The sequence below is a fragment of the Beta vulgaris genome, chromosome 6 (genome assembly GCF_026745355.1).
Source record: "Beta vulgaris subsp. vulgaris cultivar EL10 chromosome 6, EL10.2, whole genome shotgun sequence".
NCBI classification, from domain to species: Eukaryota; Viridiplantae; Streptophyta; class Magnoliopsida; order Caryophyllales; family Amaranthaceae; genus Beta; species Beta vulgaris.
In genome coordinates, this window is record NC_079207.1 from 21,979,961 (window position 1) to 21,998,403 (window position 18,443).

Genomic DNA, 18,443 nt, shown 5'->3' on the forward strand with positions numbered 1-18,443 from the left:
CCACCATCCAACCCTCATAGAGGCACAGAAGCCTGCAAGGATGAAGTGGGTTCTTTCCCACATCATACCAGCTACTGCAACTGAACCAGCGGTGTTTGAACCCATGGAGAATGTGATTCACATTGATGAAAGAATGGCTTTATTTAAAACCACACATGAGAAGGTTCTACTTACTACCCAGGAAAGATGATCCACACAAATGCACGCAGTTAAAGAGGTTCAAGATCAAGGTTGTGTTTATGGTTGTCACTTTAAGGCCATTGTATGACAAAGAAAGTGAGCTAATCCATGATGGCAAATTTGGTATTTATCATTAGGACTGCAGCAAAAAAAAACAAGCAAAAAACAGAGTTGCAGGCACTATTGAGACCAAACCAATAAAGAAAATCACCCAAGTGGTCATCAAAATGTCATAGTTAACCAAGTCATACTAGTAATCATGAGGAAATGACTTGCTCATATTCCAAAAGATATTTTTATCGAACAGGATAATGCAACGACACACAGTAGTCCAACTGATGCAACTTTCATGACAGCAACCCCAAGGAATGGCTTCAACATCCAACTGATATGTAAGCCCTCGATCCCCTAATCTAAACATTCTAGACCTATATTTTTCTAATGCCATGCAATCATTGCAGTATAGACCTCTTCCTAAGAACATTAATAATTTGATTGAAAATTTTCAATCATCATATGAATTCTTTGAACCTGAGCTGTTAAAGTTCACATGGCTACAACTACAATATGTGATGGTTGATTTTTTACAAGTGAAAGGGGGGAACAACTACTAGAACCCTCACCATGAGAAGTTGAGATTAGAAAGGTTGGGCTGCTACCAAAAAATGTCACAGTAGACTATTTGGATGACAAGTTGATGATGATCCAATGGAGTTTTTTGAAGGGGATGCAGAATAGTGGGTGGGTGTGAGAGGTTTTAATGCATGGAAGATGAAGAAGGTAGATGTAAGTTTTTGTTTTCACTGCTACTATACAAGATTGACTGCTGCACAAACCTTATTCTTATTGTCACAATTGATATGCAATTTTTTTTTATAAACTGATATAGGATATACAACAACTTTTTGTGTTTTCAAATATTTTAAATAGATGCATACCAACTTTTGTGCTGTTAATTGGTATGCATCTAAACTTAGGTAAGAAAAAAATACTTTTGTATAGATTACATATATGCATATCAACATAGATTTGCAGATACAGTCCAGTTTTTGCAGTGAATTTTATTCTCAGTTTGTGTTATATAAAAAAGTTTGCTCAAGTTTTGTCCTACATGAATCCATCGGGGATATTTTGATTTTACACATTAAGAAAAAGATTTGGTACCTCAACAGATTTAACTTTGGAGCAATATAAACCTTTTTTTTTGTCAATTCAAAGTCTTTATTGAAAACCAAAAAAAGGTTTGGAATACAACCTAAACCAACAAAGGAATCAAGCTTAGTAATGTCAACTTCCCCCCACCTTCTAGGAAGGATTTGAGGAGAAGACAACCAAGGCAAGAAACCAAACTACAACTCTGAACAGGCTCAGAGACTACACTAACAACCAGACAACAACCATCTAACAACAACAAAGCTACCTAATGCAACACCCTGGCATGAAGGGACTGATTGCAATGACAAGCTACACTAAAAACAATATTTTTAAATAGATGATGAGCAGGTAGAATTTTGTCATCAAATCTTCCTACTTCTCTGAATCCAAATGTGATACACACATTCCACTAGGGGTGATAATGAGCCTGACAAGCTCGCGAGCAGCTCGGGCTCAGCTCAGTCAAAGCTCCACTCGAGCTTGGGCTCGACTCGAGACTTAACGAGGCGAGTCAAACTAGGCAAAGCTCGGCTCATAAAGCTCGTGAACAACTCGATTATTAGTTTATACTAAAAAAAAATATTTTATATTAAAAAAATATTTTATATTAAAAATAGTTTAGATTAAAAAATTGTTTGTATATTAAAAAATTATTTATATATATATTAAAAATTATATTAAGTATTTCTTTTAAGATATTAACTAAGGTATATAATAGAAGAAAGATAAAAAGAAAAGGTAAAAACAATCAAAAAGAAAAAGAAAACAAATTCTAAATGAGCCTAAACGAGTTCACGAGCCGAGCCTAAACAAGCACACGAGCCGAGCTCGGACCGTAAATTCTAATCACGAGCTCGAGCCGAGCTTGGGAGCTCACGAGCCAAGCCGAGCCCATGAAAAGTTAAACGAGCTCGAGCCGAGCCTAGTGCTATTCGGGCTCGGCTCACTCGATAAGCACCCTTACATTCCACAAACATCATATTATATAGTCGGCCTGTTGCACCAACTCTCCTGCTGAACCTTGCAGCTAAATCCACCTCTGTAGCCTTTTGCCTTGATCTGTTTATTCCTATATACTGAAGACACAAATTCTAAACTTCTGCACTGTAATTGCAGTTGAAAATAGATGATCTTGAGTTTCTCTATTGCTAGTACAAAGAACACGGTATCGGTTATCTCCAAACCCCCATTGAGCCAATCTAGTATTTGTAGTGAATCTTCCATGTAACATAAGCCAGGTGATGAACAAAGCTTTTGGACTAGCTTTGCTTTTGCAAACAATTCTTCTCCAAGGCATTACTGGAGAGTCACCTTTCAGATACCAATAGTGTTTTTTAATAGAGAATCTATTATTATGAATATATTGCTGAAGAGTATATTAGAATCAGTCACTAGATCTCTGGCAGTTATAATCTTCCTCATTGCCCAAGAGAGTCTTTGACGTATGGACAGGCTCCACACATCATAGTGCTTAATATAGTAAGCATGTAACCACCTAATCCACAATCTGTCTTGTTTGTTAGCTAAAGCACGTAACCTCCACTAGACTTTTTGTTGCAAAGAGTATCCCAAGCAATAGGATTTTTTTCTAGACATAGCATCCATACCAGTCCATAAATAGTTTATGCAAGCTGCTTAAATATCCCTTAGACGCTTCTTAGAAAAAATGAAAATTTGGCACCAGTATAGCTGGATACCATGGAGCATAGTAGCCACTAATTGAGCTCTTCCTGCATAAGATAGTTTCTTAGCAGTTTAAGTTTTAATTCATAGCTAGCAAGGATTTGCACTCATTGTAGAACAACTTCCTAGAAGCCAAAGGAACTCCTAAATATTTAAAAGGGAGTGTACCAGTAGGCATTTGCATGCAATGTTGTAAAGTGTGAATATCATCAGAGGAAATTCCAGCAAAAAACATTGCTCTTTGTCCAGATTAGATTCCAAGCCTGAAGCCATAGATTAACTGAATAGAACTACTATCACCTCTTGCAAACATCAAGAGATCATCAACAAACATAAGATGTGTAACACCCACCTTCACATCTTGGATGAAAATTGAAATCAGGGATTGTCTTTAAATGACCCAAGTATCTGGAGAGGTATTCCATACAAATGACAAAAAGGAAGGGAGAGGGAGGATCTCCCTGCCTAAGTCCCTTCTGAGCTTTGAATGGAGGACTCGGAACCTATGAATGAGCACGGAATAAGAAACAATAGTAACACAAGTCATGATCCAGTTCACAAATTTGGGGGGAGGGGAAACCAATTCAGCAAGCATGACATTAAGAAAAGGGCATTCTTCTTAGTCATAAGCCTTTCTTAAGTCAATTTTTATCATACATCTAGGACTAACATGCTTAGTGGAGTATCCCTTAATCAATTCAGTAGCAAGTAGGATGTTATCAGATATAGTTCTATTAAGAATAAATCCAGCTTGAGCTAAATCCACAACATTACCTACAACTGCTTGCATTCTCATGGTAAAAGTTTTAGCAATTAGCTTGTATAGGACAGTGCAACAAGCAATTGGCCTAAAATCTTTAATAGAGTTAGGATGAGTAATTTTAGGAATCAGAGTTACCAAGGTGCAATTAATAGTAGAAGGTAATTTACCTTCCTCAAAGAACTCCTGAATAGCCTCATACACCTTCCACTTGATCATTTCATTACCGACCTCAAATACTGTGAAAATGAGTGGAGAATCTGTGAAAAAAGAGGTTGTGAACCCTCTAGCTCATCACCTTCAGTTCGAGGAACCTATCATGTGGGGGAAAGCTTCGGAACTAAGGCTGTATATGGGAATTATGAGAACCCAGGACTTAAGCTTGAGCCACAAGCGCCATCTAGAGCTGTAAAAAGAGCAAGGTACCGAACGTTTGAGGATGAATTCATACATGAGGACTACCACGTAGCGTCAAACCTTAGGACTATTACCTACATTTTCGATGATGAAGGGAATAATAGGACATTTATCGCAGTGATTGAGGAAGATCATGTTGCATCTGTACAGGACGTAGGAAATGAGGAAGAGGGAGATCGTAATGAAGATGAGTAATGCTGAAGGGGATCCGATTGAGGAAGAGCAATAACCCATAGAAGAGGAAGAACCCCTGGAGGAAGATGAACCTATAGAGGATGACGAGCCTGTTGAGGACGAAGGTGACATGGAAGAAGGAATAGAAAATCCTGAGTCAAATGACAAAGCTCACCATTATAGTCCTTAGTTTCCTCTGAAAATATAATTAGGATTAAAATATTATTTTTTTATTTAATTCGGTTTTAATAAGGCTTGCATGCCAAGTAGTAAGTTAGCATTGTTTTATTCCTTTATTTAGTTATATTATGTTTCCTTTGAAATAATAAATTTTCCCCTTTCAATAATAATACAATATTTGCATTCTTTTATTATTGGATGTAACGTCTTGTTTGAGATGTTTATATTAGAATTAATGTTTATTCGCAATAAAAACGTATTGTATGAACATGCAAATGTGTAATGGTTAAGTGAATATGTGTATGTCACTGAGATAGGCGTTGTGTTATTTTCAGTGCAGAATGGTTTATTCGGGAGGTGCGTCTGAGACCCCTCTGAATGTCGAGTAATTGATACGTGACCTAGTGCAAATTACAGATAACCTAGCCCAAGGTCATAATCGGGATGGGGACTTGTCTGAAAAGGTTGCTCGTAGGAACCCACCAGTACTGAATGGGAAATGGGGGCCCAAAGAATTGGAAAATTGGGTTGGGGAGTTTGATAAGTTATTCTTTACCCTCACATGTCCATATGACAAGACTGTGCCCTTAGCAAGCTATTACTTACAAGGAAATGCCCACTTTTGGTGGACTCAAGCTAAGGACAACCTCCTAAAACAACCTGACTTTGGGTGGGAAGCTTTCAAGAAAACCCTAAGGGATAAGTACTACCCACCATACCTCAAAAAAGCTCAAGAGTTTATGATGCTAGAACAAGGGAGCATGTCTATTGAGGAATATTACTGCAAATTCATTGAGCTGATGAGATTTGCTCCTAAAATTTCCCCTACTGAGGAAGATAAGGCCTCACGCTTTGAATTAGGGATCACTCTTGACCTGCAAGGGAGACTAGGGGGAGATACTTTCACCTCGTTGGACCATAAAGTTTCCCATTTATATAACATAAGGAAACGAGAGAAAGGAGGTAAACAAGGTGAGAAGCGAAAGGAGAATCCAAACCCCTAGGTTCAAAGATTTGAAAAGAAACGTCATGGGAACCAGAACAACCAAACCTCCCAAAGAAACTTCGGTAAGGGACCCAACAACAACAACAACACTCACCACAATAACAATAACCGCAACAATAACACCAACAACTGCAGACCTGAGCGTGTGTATAGGTGTAAGAAGTGCCCAAACAACCATCTTGGGAAAGATTGCGAGGGTAATAAGGTGGAGTGTCGTGAATGTGGAAAATTGGAGAATAGAGCGTATGAGTGTTACTAAAAGAATAAAGTTAACCCCAATGGTCAAAAGAAAGGGAGTCATGAAGACAAGCCTAGGAATAGAAATGGGAATGATGGAAATGCATACAATGGGTCAGGAAACTCCAATTACTCCAAACCACCAACCAATTTAAATAATCAGGCACCAAATGGGAACCATGTGACCAACAACAACAATAATAAGGGAAAAGAGAAGTTGTTTCCAAACATTCACCGGGTACCCTCGCACTTTTGAAAATACACTTGGTACCCCTCAGTTTCATAACAATACACCAGATGCCCTTACGTCATTAACCGCCGTTAGTAATTAACCCTTATTTTGTTGTTTTCAACCCTAATTAACCACTAACTTAACCACTAAACTAACCTTAACACTAACCGGCCTCCCTACCACAACAGCCCCCCTCCCCCACCCTCGCCTTCCCCCCTTCGATTTCCGCGAATAGCCCCCCTCCCCCGGTCGATGAATTTATGTAAACAGCCTCCCTTCCCCTCGTTGATGAATTTTCGCGAACAGCCCCCCTTACACCGTGGATGCAAACATCTCCTATCTCCTCCATTGTTGATGTTAATTTCTCTTTCTCAAAAAACAAGGGAAAAGATGAAAAATGACAAAAAAGGGGGGGCGGGGGTTGGGAGTGGCTATTCCGAAATCGAAAGGGGGCGCGCGAGGGTAGGCGACCTACTAGGTTGCCAGGGGGGCTTCGAGGGGTGGGGAGGGTGGTTAAGGTTAGGGATAATGATTAGGATTCGCTTAGTGGCTAATTAGGATTGAAAACAACAACATAAGGGTTAATGACTAACGACGATTAACAGAATTAACTGGTATTAGTCATTAAGAGCATCTGAGTGTATTAATATGAAATTGAAGGATACCAGGTGTATTTTTAAAAGTGCAAAAATACCCGATGAACGTCGTGAAAATTCAGGAGTATTTGGTGAACCATAAATTCTATATATACCAGTTGTTATTTTTTTGCACTTTGAATCACTATAGGCCTTATTTGCCTCTTATTAATTACACATATGTCGAGCTTGGAACGAGAAGCTTGTACATTTTGAAAAGGAATTGCTTCTACATAGACCTGGCAAAGTTGGTCCTGATCCGAAAATCCGGTCCGAAATATCCGATCCGTGGTCCGATCTGGGTCCGAACGAGACGGTCCGAACCTTGATCCGAATCCGAAACGGTCCCGATCCGGTCCGAAATAATCTTGATCCGAAACTCATCCGAAATCCGAATGATCCGATATAATCTTACTCGATCCGAAACCGATCCGACCCGAAGGTAAACCGATCCGAAATTATTGGTTACGATTAGGCTTTGATCCGAAATACCCGTTTTTTTATATGAAAAAATATCATTGCCATAAGTATTCCATTCATTCCACCATAGTCCGATTTCGATCCGAAATAATAGTCCGAACGATGACCCAATCCGGAACGATTCGATCCGCTCCGATCCTGGTCCGAATGTAACTTGATCCGAAAACGGCCCGATCTGAATTGGTCCGGTCCGATTCTGATCCGAAATAATAGTCTGAACGATGACCCAATCCGAAACGGTTCGATCCGGTCCGATCCCAGTCCGAATGTAACTTGATCCGAAAACGGTCCGATCTGAATTGGTCCGGTCCGAATCCGATCCGATTGGTCCGATTGCCAGGTCTACTTCTACAAGACTCCATGATTATCATCGATCTACTATCAATGTAAGTTTACAACAATATTCTTACATCTGATTAGGCATGTGACACAACACCATGTCAATTAAAAAAAAAGGTTGCCTAACAAATTTCAAAGAACAAACTCTATCATCACTTCATATTCACGAGTGAACTTCATACTCATGAGTTATGACTCATGAGCGAGCTATGAAGAATAAGAAAAATGACAAAGAAAATCAAGAAAAATATTCATACCCACCTCCTCCTGTCTTCCCTCTCTCACCATAGAAGTTGTGCAAAACTACCCCTCAAAAAAAAAAAAAAAAAAAAGTTGTGCAAAACTAGCTTAGTTAACCAAATTTTCATTTTCTTCATAATTAACAATGCATCATTATATATTACGAAACACATTAATCTAGAGATGGAGCCCGTTATTCATATATATTGAGTAAAAAAAATTAATAAAAAAAAAGATCTAATTTTTATATAAACATAGATATAATGACTAAATAAATTAAACTCGTTACTTTAAGAAATTAACCTATAATCACTATTGAATTTATTTTTTTTTTAATATTAGACTTACTCAGAGTAAAATTACCTAGATGCTTTATATTGACATATCTCCTCACAAAATAGCATCAGTTGTCTTAAAATACTAAGTTTGTAACATATTATAAAACAAACAAAGCATCGATCAGACCTCAAATATATGATGCTTTCATAAACTATCATACACTAGGCATCTACAATAACAATCTTGATTATTCCGTCCCCTAACCTAGTAAGTTATTTTTCTTTTTCGAAATCTGACCAATATATGGGGCCAACAATCAATCCCCTCCAAAAGGCAGACAACAATGCACCATACTACCATGTCTAGCTATCCCTTCAACTTCCATACAATTCTATGGAAGGTATCTCCCCACAAAATAAGTAAAAATCTGAGGCAAAAATGTCAAAGTCTACTAAACAATGACTACTATAATCAATCTTGCCATGGGTCATTTTCAGTAATGACTTCGGAGGGCTCAACCACTTGGGCATCTGAAGTTTCTTCAGTTGCACCAGATTCTGATGAATTGTCTTCTGATACGTTGGTTCCTTCATCTAACCTACCCCATCTTCCTCCAAGGGCCATTGTCATCATTTCATAAATCTTGTTTCCCAAGTCGGCGGGGCTGTCAGGCTGCAATCATCATAAACAACAAGTTATGATGTCAAGATTACTCATATTGCGAGTTTCAATCCAGAAATTTCTTTTTACTTATATTACTTTTGATTTGTAACATTATTTTGTGACTCACCGTGAAACCACTGGATACAAGTGCTGTTTCATACAAGAGGTCTACAGCTCTTTTGGCCTCGGTGCTGTCCGGTTCGTTCTTGCAGGCAGCCTGCATTCACCAAATACGTAATCAATCATCAGTCAGTCATAAAAGTTTAGCATGCCCCACTACCCCTTCTCACCTAGTCATAACACCCTCTGTTCTGGCTCAGAGTTGACGTTGAGCTAGGGCACAGAGATTAAGGGCGGAAAAGATTTAGAGAGATTTAGAAAAGGGTGGTAGATGTGGGTCCCAAATTCAAGCGGAGACATCCTTTTTCTGGTAAGCCAGCTTTGATATTGGACAGAGGCATTACAAATGTAAGATCACACGTAACGATAACCCTCAAATATGGTATGTGTCAAGAAATACAATGATAGAAATGCCCCCTTGGCCAACTTCCAGCTTTTAGGACATGAATTTGAAAAATAGTGATGCCAGTTCTCATATCGTCCCCAAACATCACCACAACGAATGAAGAGGGGAGGATAGCCAGAGGGACAAAAGTCAAATTTGATGTTTGAGCTACCAATATGATTATAACTAATAATATGTTCCGTTATTTTTTCTTTCATTCCCCTCGAGCTTACTCAACTGAATAAACTTACATGGAGATCTTTAACAATGGGGTGATCAGCATTGATCTCCATTATTCTTCTCCCCCTCATGAACTCCAAGCTTGAAGTGTCTCCAAGAGTCTGTGCTTTCATCAACCTAAAGGAGGACAACACATACAATCAAACCCAAAGCACAAAATATTGCACAGCTTGAGCATAAGACGTGTTATAATCAGTATTACCTTTCCATGTTCGCTGACCAGCCAAACTTCCCAGAAACAAGCACACATGGGGATGAAGCAAGACGTTTCGAGATTTGGACCTTTGCCACCTTATCACCAAGTTGTTGCTTCATCCAATCACACAGAAGAGTATATTCCTGTTTAGTCTCCCGTTCCTTTACTTCATCCTCATCACCTAAAGGAATATTTTATATTGTTAGGAAATCTTTGACCTTATTAAGTAGGAATAAACAGCCTGCCCACAATATGAAAAGAATTCAGCAAAATTAGGTCTGGAAAAAGCAGTCTAACCAAGTTCCAGGTCTTCCTTGCTGATATCAACAAACTTCTTTTCTTTGTAGGTCTGAAGGTTTTGGATAGCAACCTCATCTATAGGTTCAACTAAGAATAGAACCTGTAACAGTGGTCACTAATGAGAACATTGCTACACAATTTGAGCATCATATAATCCTAATCAAACAATCAAGTGGAAATAGCTTCATCCAACAAGCTAGAAGAAGTATCATCCTTTCTAAACTATTTGCAGTCCTGTTTCACCAATATATCATTGTTATACTCTATAATATAGCTTCTTCTCCAGCAGATCACATACAGATTTATATTACCATCAATTTCCATTAGATAAAATAAGCAAATGGAGCCAACCAATTAACTACCCTAAAAAATTGGACCGCAAATACAATAAAGTAGCTATAAAACACAACAAACACATACCTCAATATCCTTTTGTATTAACTTCTCCAAAAACGGAGCAGTCTTTGCACTTTTGAGGCTGTCTGTTGCCAAGTAGTAGATAGCATTTTGGTTCTCACCCATGTTTTCAACGTAGTCATCTAAGCTTATTAAGTCTTCCTCACTTTTCGATGAGTTGAATCGCAAAAGAGGTGTGATGCGTTTGTGATTTCCAGTGTCCTCAATACATCCCAATTTTATAAACTTCCCAAAATTCTCCCAAAATTTTTTGTAGTCCTAAAGCAAGTTTGCAAATGAGTTAATGTGAGAGAGCTTTCAAGTTAACAAAAGGGAAAACACCGCAATGGGAGTACAACTGTACAACTCACCTCTTTATTTTCACCCTCTGACAACTCTTGAATCATGTCAAATGTCTTTCTCACTAGTCTCTTTCTCATAATCCTTACCTGCATTACAGCAAAACCAAGTTCAGATCAATGACAGTACATTAACTAGAAAGACTAATTAAATGCTACAAACATACAGAATTAACAAGAACCAAAAAACAATCATGCAATAAAATAGAGAAGTAGGCCTTACAATTCTGCTCTCTTGAAGAATTTCTCGGGAAACGTTAAGAGGAAGGTCATCTGAATCCACCACACCCCTTACGAAACTCAAATATCGAGGGAACTGCAAAGCAAATATAAGTTGGCAGTCAAGAAAAAGTATTTATCATGTCCCCTATATGCATATAATTCTTGAAAATATTACTAGCTACCATGTTTGACAAGACATTGAGCATTGCTTGAGACTTCATTTCTCATAGATTAAAAATCCACAAGTACAACTCCCTATGTTACTCAGACTAGCCTATTGGCATCAAACACAGGAATTCGTTCAGCTGTCAAACTTGGTCATTTAGTGAAAGATTTGCACTAAACAATAAACAAAAGTATACAGCCATTTCAGCAACCGATTAAATTAGTAAGCAACAATCAAAGCCGCAGCACAATACCCATACATATCCTGGCACCAGAAAATATAAGTGCATCCATCAATTAAAACTCTCCAATTTAGCATTTATTCTTTAAAGAACAATTTTGCTGGTGAGGACTAAATCAGTAGCTATCTTCCAATTTCTACTTCAGGGCCATCCCTTCATTTACAAACTCTTGGTTCCTGCTAACAATTAGTTATTAAATTAGACCTACTTTTTTCAACACCAAACATTAACATGAAAACATAGGGGCCTAGTAGTGCGTCAAAAAACCACTCCACCTGTCTTTTGCATTTGTTAGCCCACTCTATGTTTTCTAATACCAAATGCTACCTCTGTTTTTTCTTCATTTACATAATTTGATTTTCACGCTTACCAATGCAGAACATTGATCATTAATATCTTTAGTCACGTACACATAGAAATTATATGCCGAGACAAATCCAACAAAATCCCCTATGACTATATATATTTCGTTATGTGAAACATCAAACTGAAGTATGTAAAATGTGCCAAAGTACGTCGTCTGTAAATCGAAAAGAAATGAAGGAAGTATATTACAGCAAATATATAATTTTAGAAATGCAATCAGACAACTAACAGAACTGTTACCATGCTGATTAAACTTACAAGGATTCAAGTGCAACATTTAGCATGAATAGATAGACACACAATCCAATGGATTTTCTTATCACCATATTGTACAATCCAGAGAGGGTCATTCTTGCTTAGTTAGCAATTTGAAAAATAACTTGAGACTGGCAAGGAATAAGGAAAGAAGTGGGGGGTACCAACCAGTTCACCATCAAAATCATCAGAAATAAATACACGCTTTACATACAGCCGTATGTTCTTTGTCTTTGGACTTATTACATCTTCGTTATTCATAGGTGCCATCCCAGGGATATAGAGCACACTACGAAACTCCACTTCTCCCTGAAAAATGTCCAGTCATGTCAAGATTAAACCAATGCTTCAATCAACACAATTGAAGCACAACATAAGAAAGGAAACGCTAATTGCATCATACCTCTGTCGTGAAGTGGGTATGTGTAAGTGGGTCCAGGAACTCATTGAAAGTCTGCTTGTAGAATGCATAGTACTCATCCTTCGTTACATCTTTAGCGCTTCGCATCTACAACATAGTATCAAACCACGTCATGTCAAGCCATTTATCTTAGTACCATGATAGTTAGCATTCCAAAAGTATCTGTGATGAACTGTAACAACTATCTATGAATGCCAGATTGCTAGTTGAAAAAGCTCACCCATATCGGCTTGGTCTCATTGGCCAACTCCCAGTCCCAATATTTCTCAGTGACAGACTTTTTCTTCTTCTCACCCTGCTAGAAGAATAAACACTGTATCAAATCTATCACCCTGACAACTAGAAGCTTCAAGACTGGAATAAAACCTACCTCTGGTTTCTCTTCTCCCTCTTTTGGTTCTTCTTCCTCTTCGACCTGCAAGGTCACAAAAACTCAAATCACATTATACTGAATTTTCTTCAAAACAAGTGTAAAATTGTTCTTCCAATGCAATAAGATATTGGTGTCTTAGTGATTAGCTTCTTCATCTGAGTACTCAGATTATACTAATTAGAGACAAGCTGACTCATCCAGTACAGTGATTAACTAGATGTCTAGACAACCCCATAGACGAAAAACAAAGTTGAACAAGAGCACAGAGAACTCAAAATTTAATTAAAGCAGAATAGGACCAGCTATAGAAGGAAAACTAATTATAGTACGCTGTAATTGCTAGCCAGAACAGTTAGATAATTTTCTTCAAGTGCAACTTAGTTTTAGGGAAAGTAACGAATAGCAGAGTGTTCGCCTGATGCCGTAAAACAAATAATTACTTTAATGGTAGCGGTGTCAATTAATAGAACTCAATCCAAAATCCAACCTTATCCAGAACACAAACATCTAGATCCTTCAGAACTCAAAACACCAGATATTACATAAGAATCATGTAGCCATTTATTACATGTTTCTCATGATAGAACCTCGATATGCAACTTAGTTACATAATTTTCTTCAAGTGCAACTTAGTTTTAGGGAAAGTAATGAATAGCAGAGTGTTCCCCTGATGCTGTAAAACAAATAAATACTTTAATGGTAGCGGTGTCAACTAATTGAACTCAATCCAAAATCCAACCTTATCCAGAACACAAACATCTAGATCCTTCAGAACTCAAAACACAGATGTTACATAAGAATCATGTAGCCCTTTAATACATGTTTCTCATGATAGAACCTCGATATGGGAACTGCTACATGCAAACGGAGAAGCTTCTTACCTCAACAGTTCTTGATTTCTCTTGCCATGTGTAGATGGGGAAAGAAACAAATTGTGAATAATTCTTCACCAAATTCTGAATTCTGGCAGGGTCTGAGAATTCATACTTGTCATCAGGCTGAAAGGGAATTGTAAAATCAAAAGGTATCAGAATTTAGATGAGCAAGAAGACATATGAGCTTCCTCAAACATAAGAGACACAATAGAAAACGAATATATGCAAAACTTCAAAGGGTTGATTAAGCAATATATAAGAAATATTCTAGTCTAGAAGCTTCCAGGCATACACAACTAGCTTTGACATTTCTACATTACCCAGCAATATGCAGAAGTCATAGTAGGAAATGCCAAGGCACACAGATCAAAATGGGAAAAATATGAAAGGATTTCAATCCAATCCCTCAACAAAAATTGTTGTACACATGGGTTCAAGAAGTAGATATGAACTATACCCTTAGATACAAAGTGATTTCTGTGCCGCGCTTCAGGAGCTTCTCAGGGTCAGTTTCTTCCTTGATCACATATGAGCTACTGTCAGCTAAAGCTTCCCAAACATACTGCTTGTCAGACCTAGGGCTCTTTGTAGACACAACCACCTGGTAAGTAGTACAGATTCTAGATTACTAAGCTGTCTCCTACATAAACTTCAGGATGCAAGTAGAAAGGAATAACGTTTAAAAGATCACAGTACCCTCTCGGCAACCAGAAAAGCGGAGTAAAATCCAACACCAAATTGTCCAATTAGACTATTGTCAGAACCAAGATCTTGGTTTTCCTGCACATGAATATAAATTTTATAGCATAGCTTATGAAAAGAAGATTCTTTTTTTTCTTTTTTTTTTTTGCCACATACAGGTCAGTTAAAATGAACACATATATCACAAGAAAGGTTTCAAGTACCTTCAACGCCTTTAAGAACTTTGAGGTGCCACTCTGTGCAATAGTTCCCAAGCAATCAATAAGCTCCTCTTTTGTCATTCCAATACCAGTATCCCTGAAGATTGAGGTGAATATACTCAGAATCAATTCAAACCATTAGAAGTTAGAATCACTAATAAAGTCAAGCCCTATAAACATCATGAACACATACGTGATAGTGATCGTCCCATTGTCTGGATCAGGTTTGATGCGTATTACAAGTTCTCCTGCTTCCCCGAGCAGCGCAGGCTCAGTCACACTTAAGAATCTCAGCTTGTCCAGCGCATCACTAGCATTACTGAATACAAATATCAAAAGTAATAAGAATTATCAAATAATTTTCTTCTTCCCCAAAGATGCAAAATGATAGTCCCTAAACATTTGTCAGGAAATGCAAATAATATATGCATAGAGACTAAACTTGAGCTACAATAATATATACCAATGACAGAGCAGCTGTAGCATCCCTCTCACAGAAGTTCAGAGACATGTTAAACAATTTTCTAAAATAAAAATCACAAAACTCTTAATTATGTCAAGTAGGGAGTTCATTCATCATACACCGGGTGTACTGTGTCTGTGTGCATAGTACACCTAAGTCCAATTTTTGCTCATTTACTCGTTTAGATTTCTACTTTTTTAGTACACTTTGCTCATTCGGATAATTTCAAATGAGCAATGACCAAAAAAAAAAAAAATCTTGGGTTAACAATACTCATGGTCTCATGGTACACATGGTGTATGATATTTTTTTGGTCAAGTAGGCCTACCCATTATTTTTGGCAAACAACACAACCATGGTGCGGCTCATACTTATACTGGTTTTATTAGTAACATAATTTTACAAACTCCAACAAACTTAATCCAAATAAGCAAAATCCATCATGCTACTCTACGAAAAAATGAAAAGAAACAAACCTGACAATTTCTCTAAGAAACACTTCCTTATGACTGTATAAACTGTGAACGATCAAATCCATCAACCTACTCACCTGCATTCAACAACGCCAGCAACTCTCAGTGATAAAAACATAAGCTCAAATGTACTCAATTCAAATTCATTCAAAATCCTCCATCAAAAATTCCACACAATCTTATTCTAGCTTTGCATTCTACCAATAATAAGCCTCCTCACCTGACATTCAACAACACCAACAACTCTCAATAGCAAAAACATAAGTTCAATAATACTCAATTCAAATTCATTCAATATCCTTCATCAGAAATTTCCACAACCTTATCTTTGCTTCAAATTCTACCAATAATAAACCTAACAACAACCAAATAACATAAGCAAAAAAACCACACCTTTTTTTTAAATATGAGAGTAATGAGACTCTAAAATTTTCCAGCAACTAAGTAAAGACGCAAAATTTCTACAAAACTCGAAAACCCAAGAACGAAAAATCAAGGAAACAAATGAAGAAAAAGAAAGAGAACCCATTACCCACCTCAGCCTGATACTCAAATTTCTCCCCAGAAGCCTCAGGAGCCTCTTGTTCAGCAACAGCTGCATCACAACGAACAGATAATTTACTGGGTTTTCTCTGATTTTTCTTAGAAATGCTAAATTTAGGACAATTTCTGGACAACTTATTATGAGGGCAAAAGGTACTGCTCAAATTCAGAACTTTGTTATGGGTGTTTTTGAGGGTAAATGAAGAAGAGGGAAGTGAAGCCAAAGAAGCGGATGTCATGCTCCTACTGAGAACAGGCGCCATTGGAGGAGAGAGAGTGAGACTGAGAAGATAAGTGAGAGAAGTGAAAAACCCTCTTTCTTTGTGAGGGTTTTAGGGAGAGGGTGGAGCCGTGGAGGGTTCTAGAAATGAAAAGATTGATTGAAGAATGAAGAGGGAAATGCAAATTGCCAATTTTGGGGAGGAACGAGGGGGGTAGTTTTTGGACCGTTGCGTGTGGGAATTGTAAGGCGTAGATGCTTCCCACGTCGCCAACAACGTTATCGTTATACTCGTACTTCATGTTGGACAATTTGTGGGATGTGATTTGGAGAGATTTTAAGCAAGATTGAGAGAGAATGTTATTGTAGTTGTGTATTTTATTTTCTCTTATGAATTGTGATATATATAGTATCGGGTGAGCAATTCATTTGGTAATATAACATACCACTGTAGTGCGCAGTAAAACGTCTAATTTTGGGCGGCAAAATACAACACTGTATTTATCCGTTTACTGTTTACATAGAATATTATAATACTCCCCCTTGAACGGATCCTATTGCCTCATTTAAAACTTTACATTTGAAAAATTCTAATCGGATAAAATCAAACATAAAGGAAAAATAGTACAGTTGGACTTGATATCCCTAACTACCTTTTTCATAACTAACAAGGTTATAGAGTGGGTTTGTTGTAAAAGGATGCTACATGCCCAAGAAGTGAATATACTAAGTTAAACGATCTACTACCACTAAGATAGTGTTTATGTTATAGACTTAGGCATCCTTCTATGAAGTCCATAGAAATATCCTCCCACACTAGGTCAGGAATAGACAGGGGTTGAAGTAGGCACACTGGGCTCAAGGTGGAGGCCTTCTATTGTTGGCAAACTAGGCAGGAAACCACAAACCTAACGACATTTGTCCTTAATCCTGGTCAAAACCATTCCCCACACAACCTTTAATAGGATTTGAATTCGCTAGAATGTCCCCAAACTGTTGAGTTATGGTATTCCATGAGCAAATACTAGACTACTAGGCTAAATCTAGGAAGCACCCACCTGCCTTTGTATTTGACTACACCCTGCCAGGGAGTACCCCTTCGGCAATGAAAGTCCCTATGAGAGGTTGTCTTTAGCTAGCCTATTGATTAAAGGATTTGCTTGTATTTAAGCCTATATGTCTAACCAGTTCATGGTGGCAAAAGTAAGGAGAGTGTTAAGCTCTACAGTCCCCACAAATTCCCCAGAGAGAGCATTAACTACTTTAATTTGTTGGTAATGTCAAACTCACAGCCCATCAATTTATAAGGCCATTTTTTATTTTCAGATCCCACCTCCCTTTGCTCCATCAAAAACCTCAGACTTTATTGGTCTGTATAATCACAAAATTCCTGTCCAAGAGATAGTGCCTCCACTTTTTAACTGCTAGCACAATGGCCATAAGCTCTTTCTCATAAATGGATCTTATCCTGCCCCTAGGACATAAGAGTTTACTATAAAAAGCTGTGGGATGATTCTTTTGACTGAGCACCTCCTCTAGTATAAAGCTTGAAGCATCTGTGAGGGGTATGGAATTTTTTGGCAGCTGCAGAATTGGGGCCCTGGTCATATATAGACTGCTGCAAGTGTTTAAAAGTTGTAGTGGCGTTAGAAGTCCACTCAAGTTGATCCTTCTTCAACTAATGAGTCAAAGGTCTAGCCAGCTGCATGTGCACAACCTGCTATGAACTTTCTATAATAGCCTGTGAGGCCAAGAAACCCTCTGAGTTCCTTCAAGTTAGCTGGAAATTGGAATAAGCCAGTGTAACATAGCTTAAATTTTACTCATATCACTGCCACGCCTACTGCACTAATGACATGGCCTATAAGTAATAAGTTATTTCTGGCTGCTCAAATTCGCACTTAGCTTCTTGCCATTAACATAGATTTGGTGTTGTTGTAACACCTCCAAGACTTACTGTAAGTGCTTTAAATGCTCATGCTCCCCTTGGATGTGTATTAGTATGTCATCAAAAAACACTAGTACATACTTTCTAAGAAAAGGCTTAAATACTTCATTCATAAGTGCTCGGAATGTGGTTGGAGTCTTAGTGAGGTCAAAAGGCATCACTAAGAACTTATAATGTCTGTCACAAGTTCTAAATGCAGTCTTGGGCACATCCTCTTTCCTGATCACCCTGATCTGGTGATACCCATACTTTAGGTCCAATCGTAACCCCCCACAGTTTTATGAATATTTAGCCATTTTAATATTCAATTCAGATTATA

At 37.9% G+C, this 18,443-nt stretch overlaps 1 protein-coding gene across 2 annotated transcripts; it reads right to left on the reverse strand.

Moving 5' to 3' along the window:
• Positions 1-8,125: 8,125 nt before the first annotated feature.
• Positions 8,126-16,340, reverse strand: LOC104896153 (heat shock protein 90-5, chloroplastic). 2 transcript variants are annotated; one of them, XM_010682863.4, is made up of 19 exons: positions 15,950-16,340; positions 15,417-15,490; positions 14,671-14,796; positions 14,481-14,574; positions 14,272-14,355; positions 14,033-14,176; positions 13,582-13,698; positions 12,698-12,742; positions 12,548-12,622; positions 12,310-12,414; positions 12,075-12,215; positions 10,880-10,972; positions 10,669-10,746; positions 10,322-10,576; positions 9,899-10,001; positions 9,608-9,782; positions 9,417-9,522; positions 8,788-8,877; positions 8,126-8,669 (listed from the first exon to the last, which is right to left on the reverse strand). In XM_010682863.4, exons 1-19 carry the CDS (start codon positions 16,217-16,219, stop codon positions 8,469-8,471), a joined length of 2,376 nt encoding a protein of 791 aa, XP_010681165.1. In that variant the 5' UTR covers positions 16,220-16,340; the 3' UTR covers positions 8,126-8,468. The 2 variants fall into 2 exon arrangements, with proteins under 2 accessions (XP_010681165.1, XP_010681164.1); XM_010682862.4 differs by having other exon boundaries at positions 12,548-12,625.
• Positions 16,341-18,443: the final 2,103 nt, after the last annotated feature.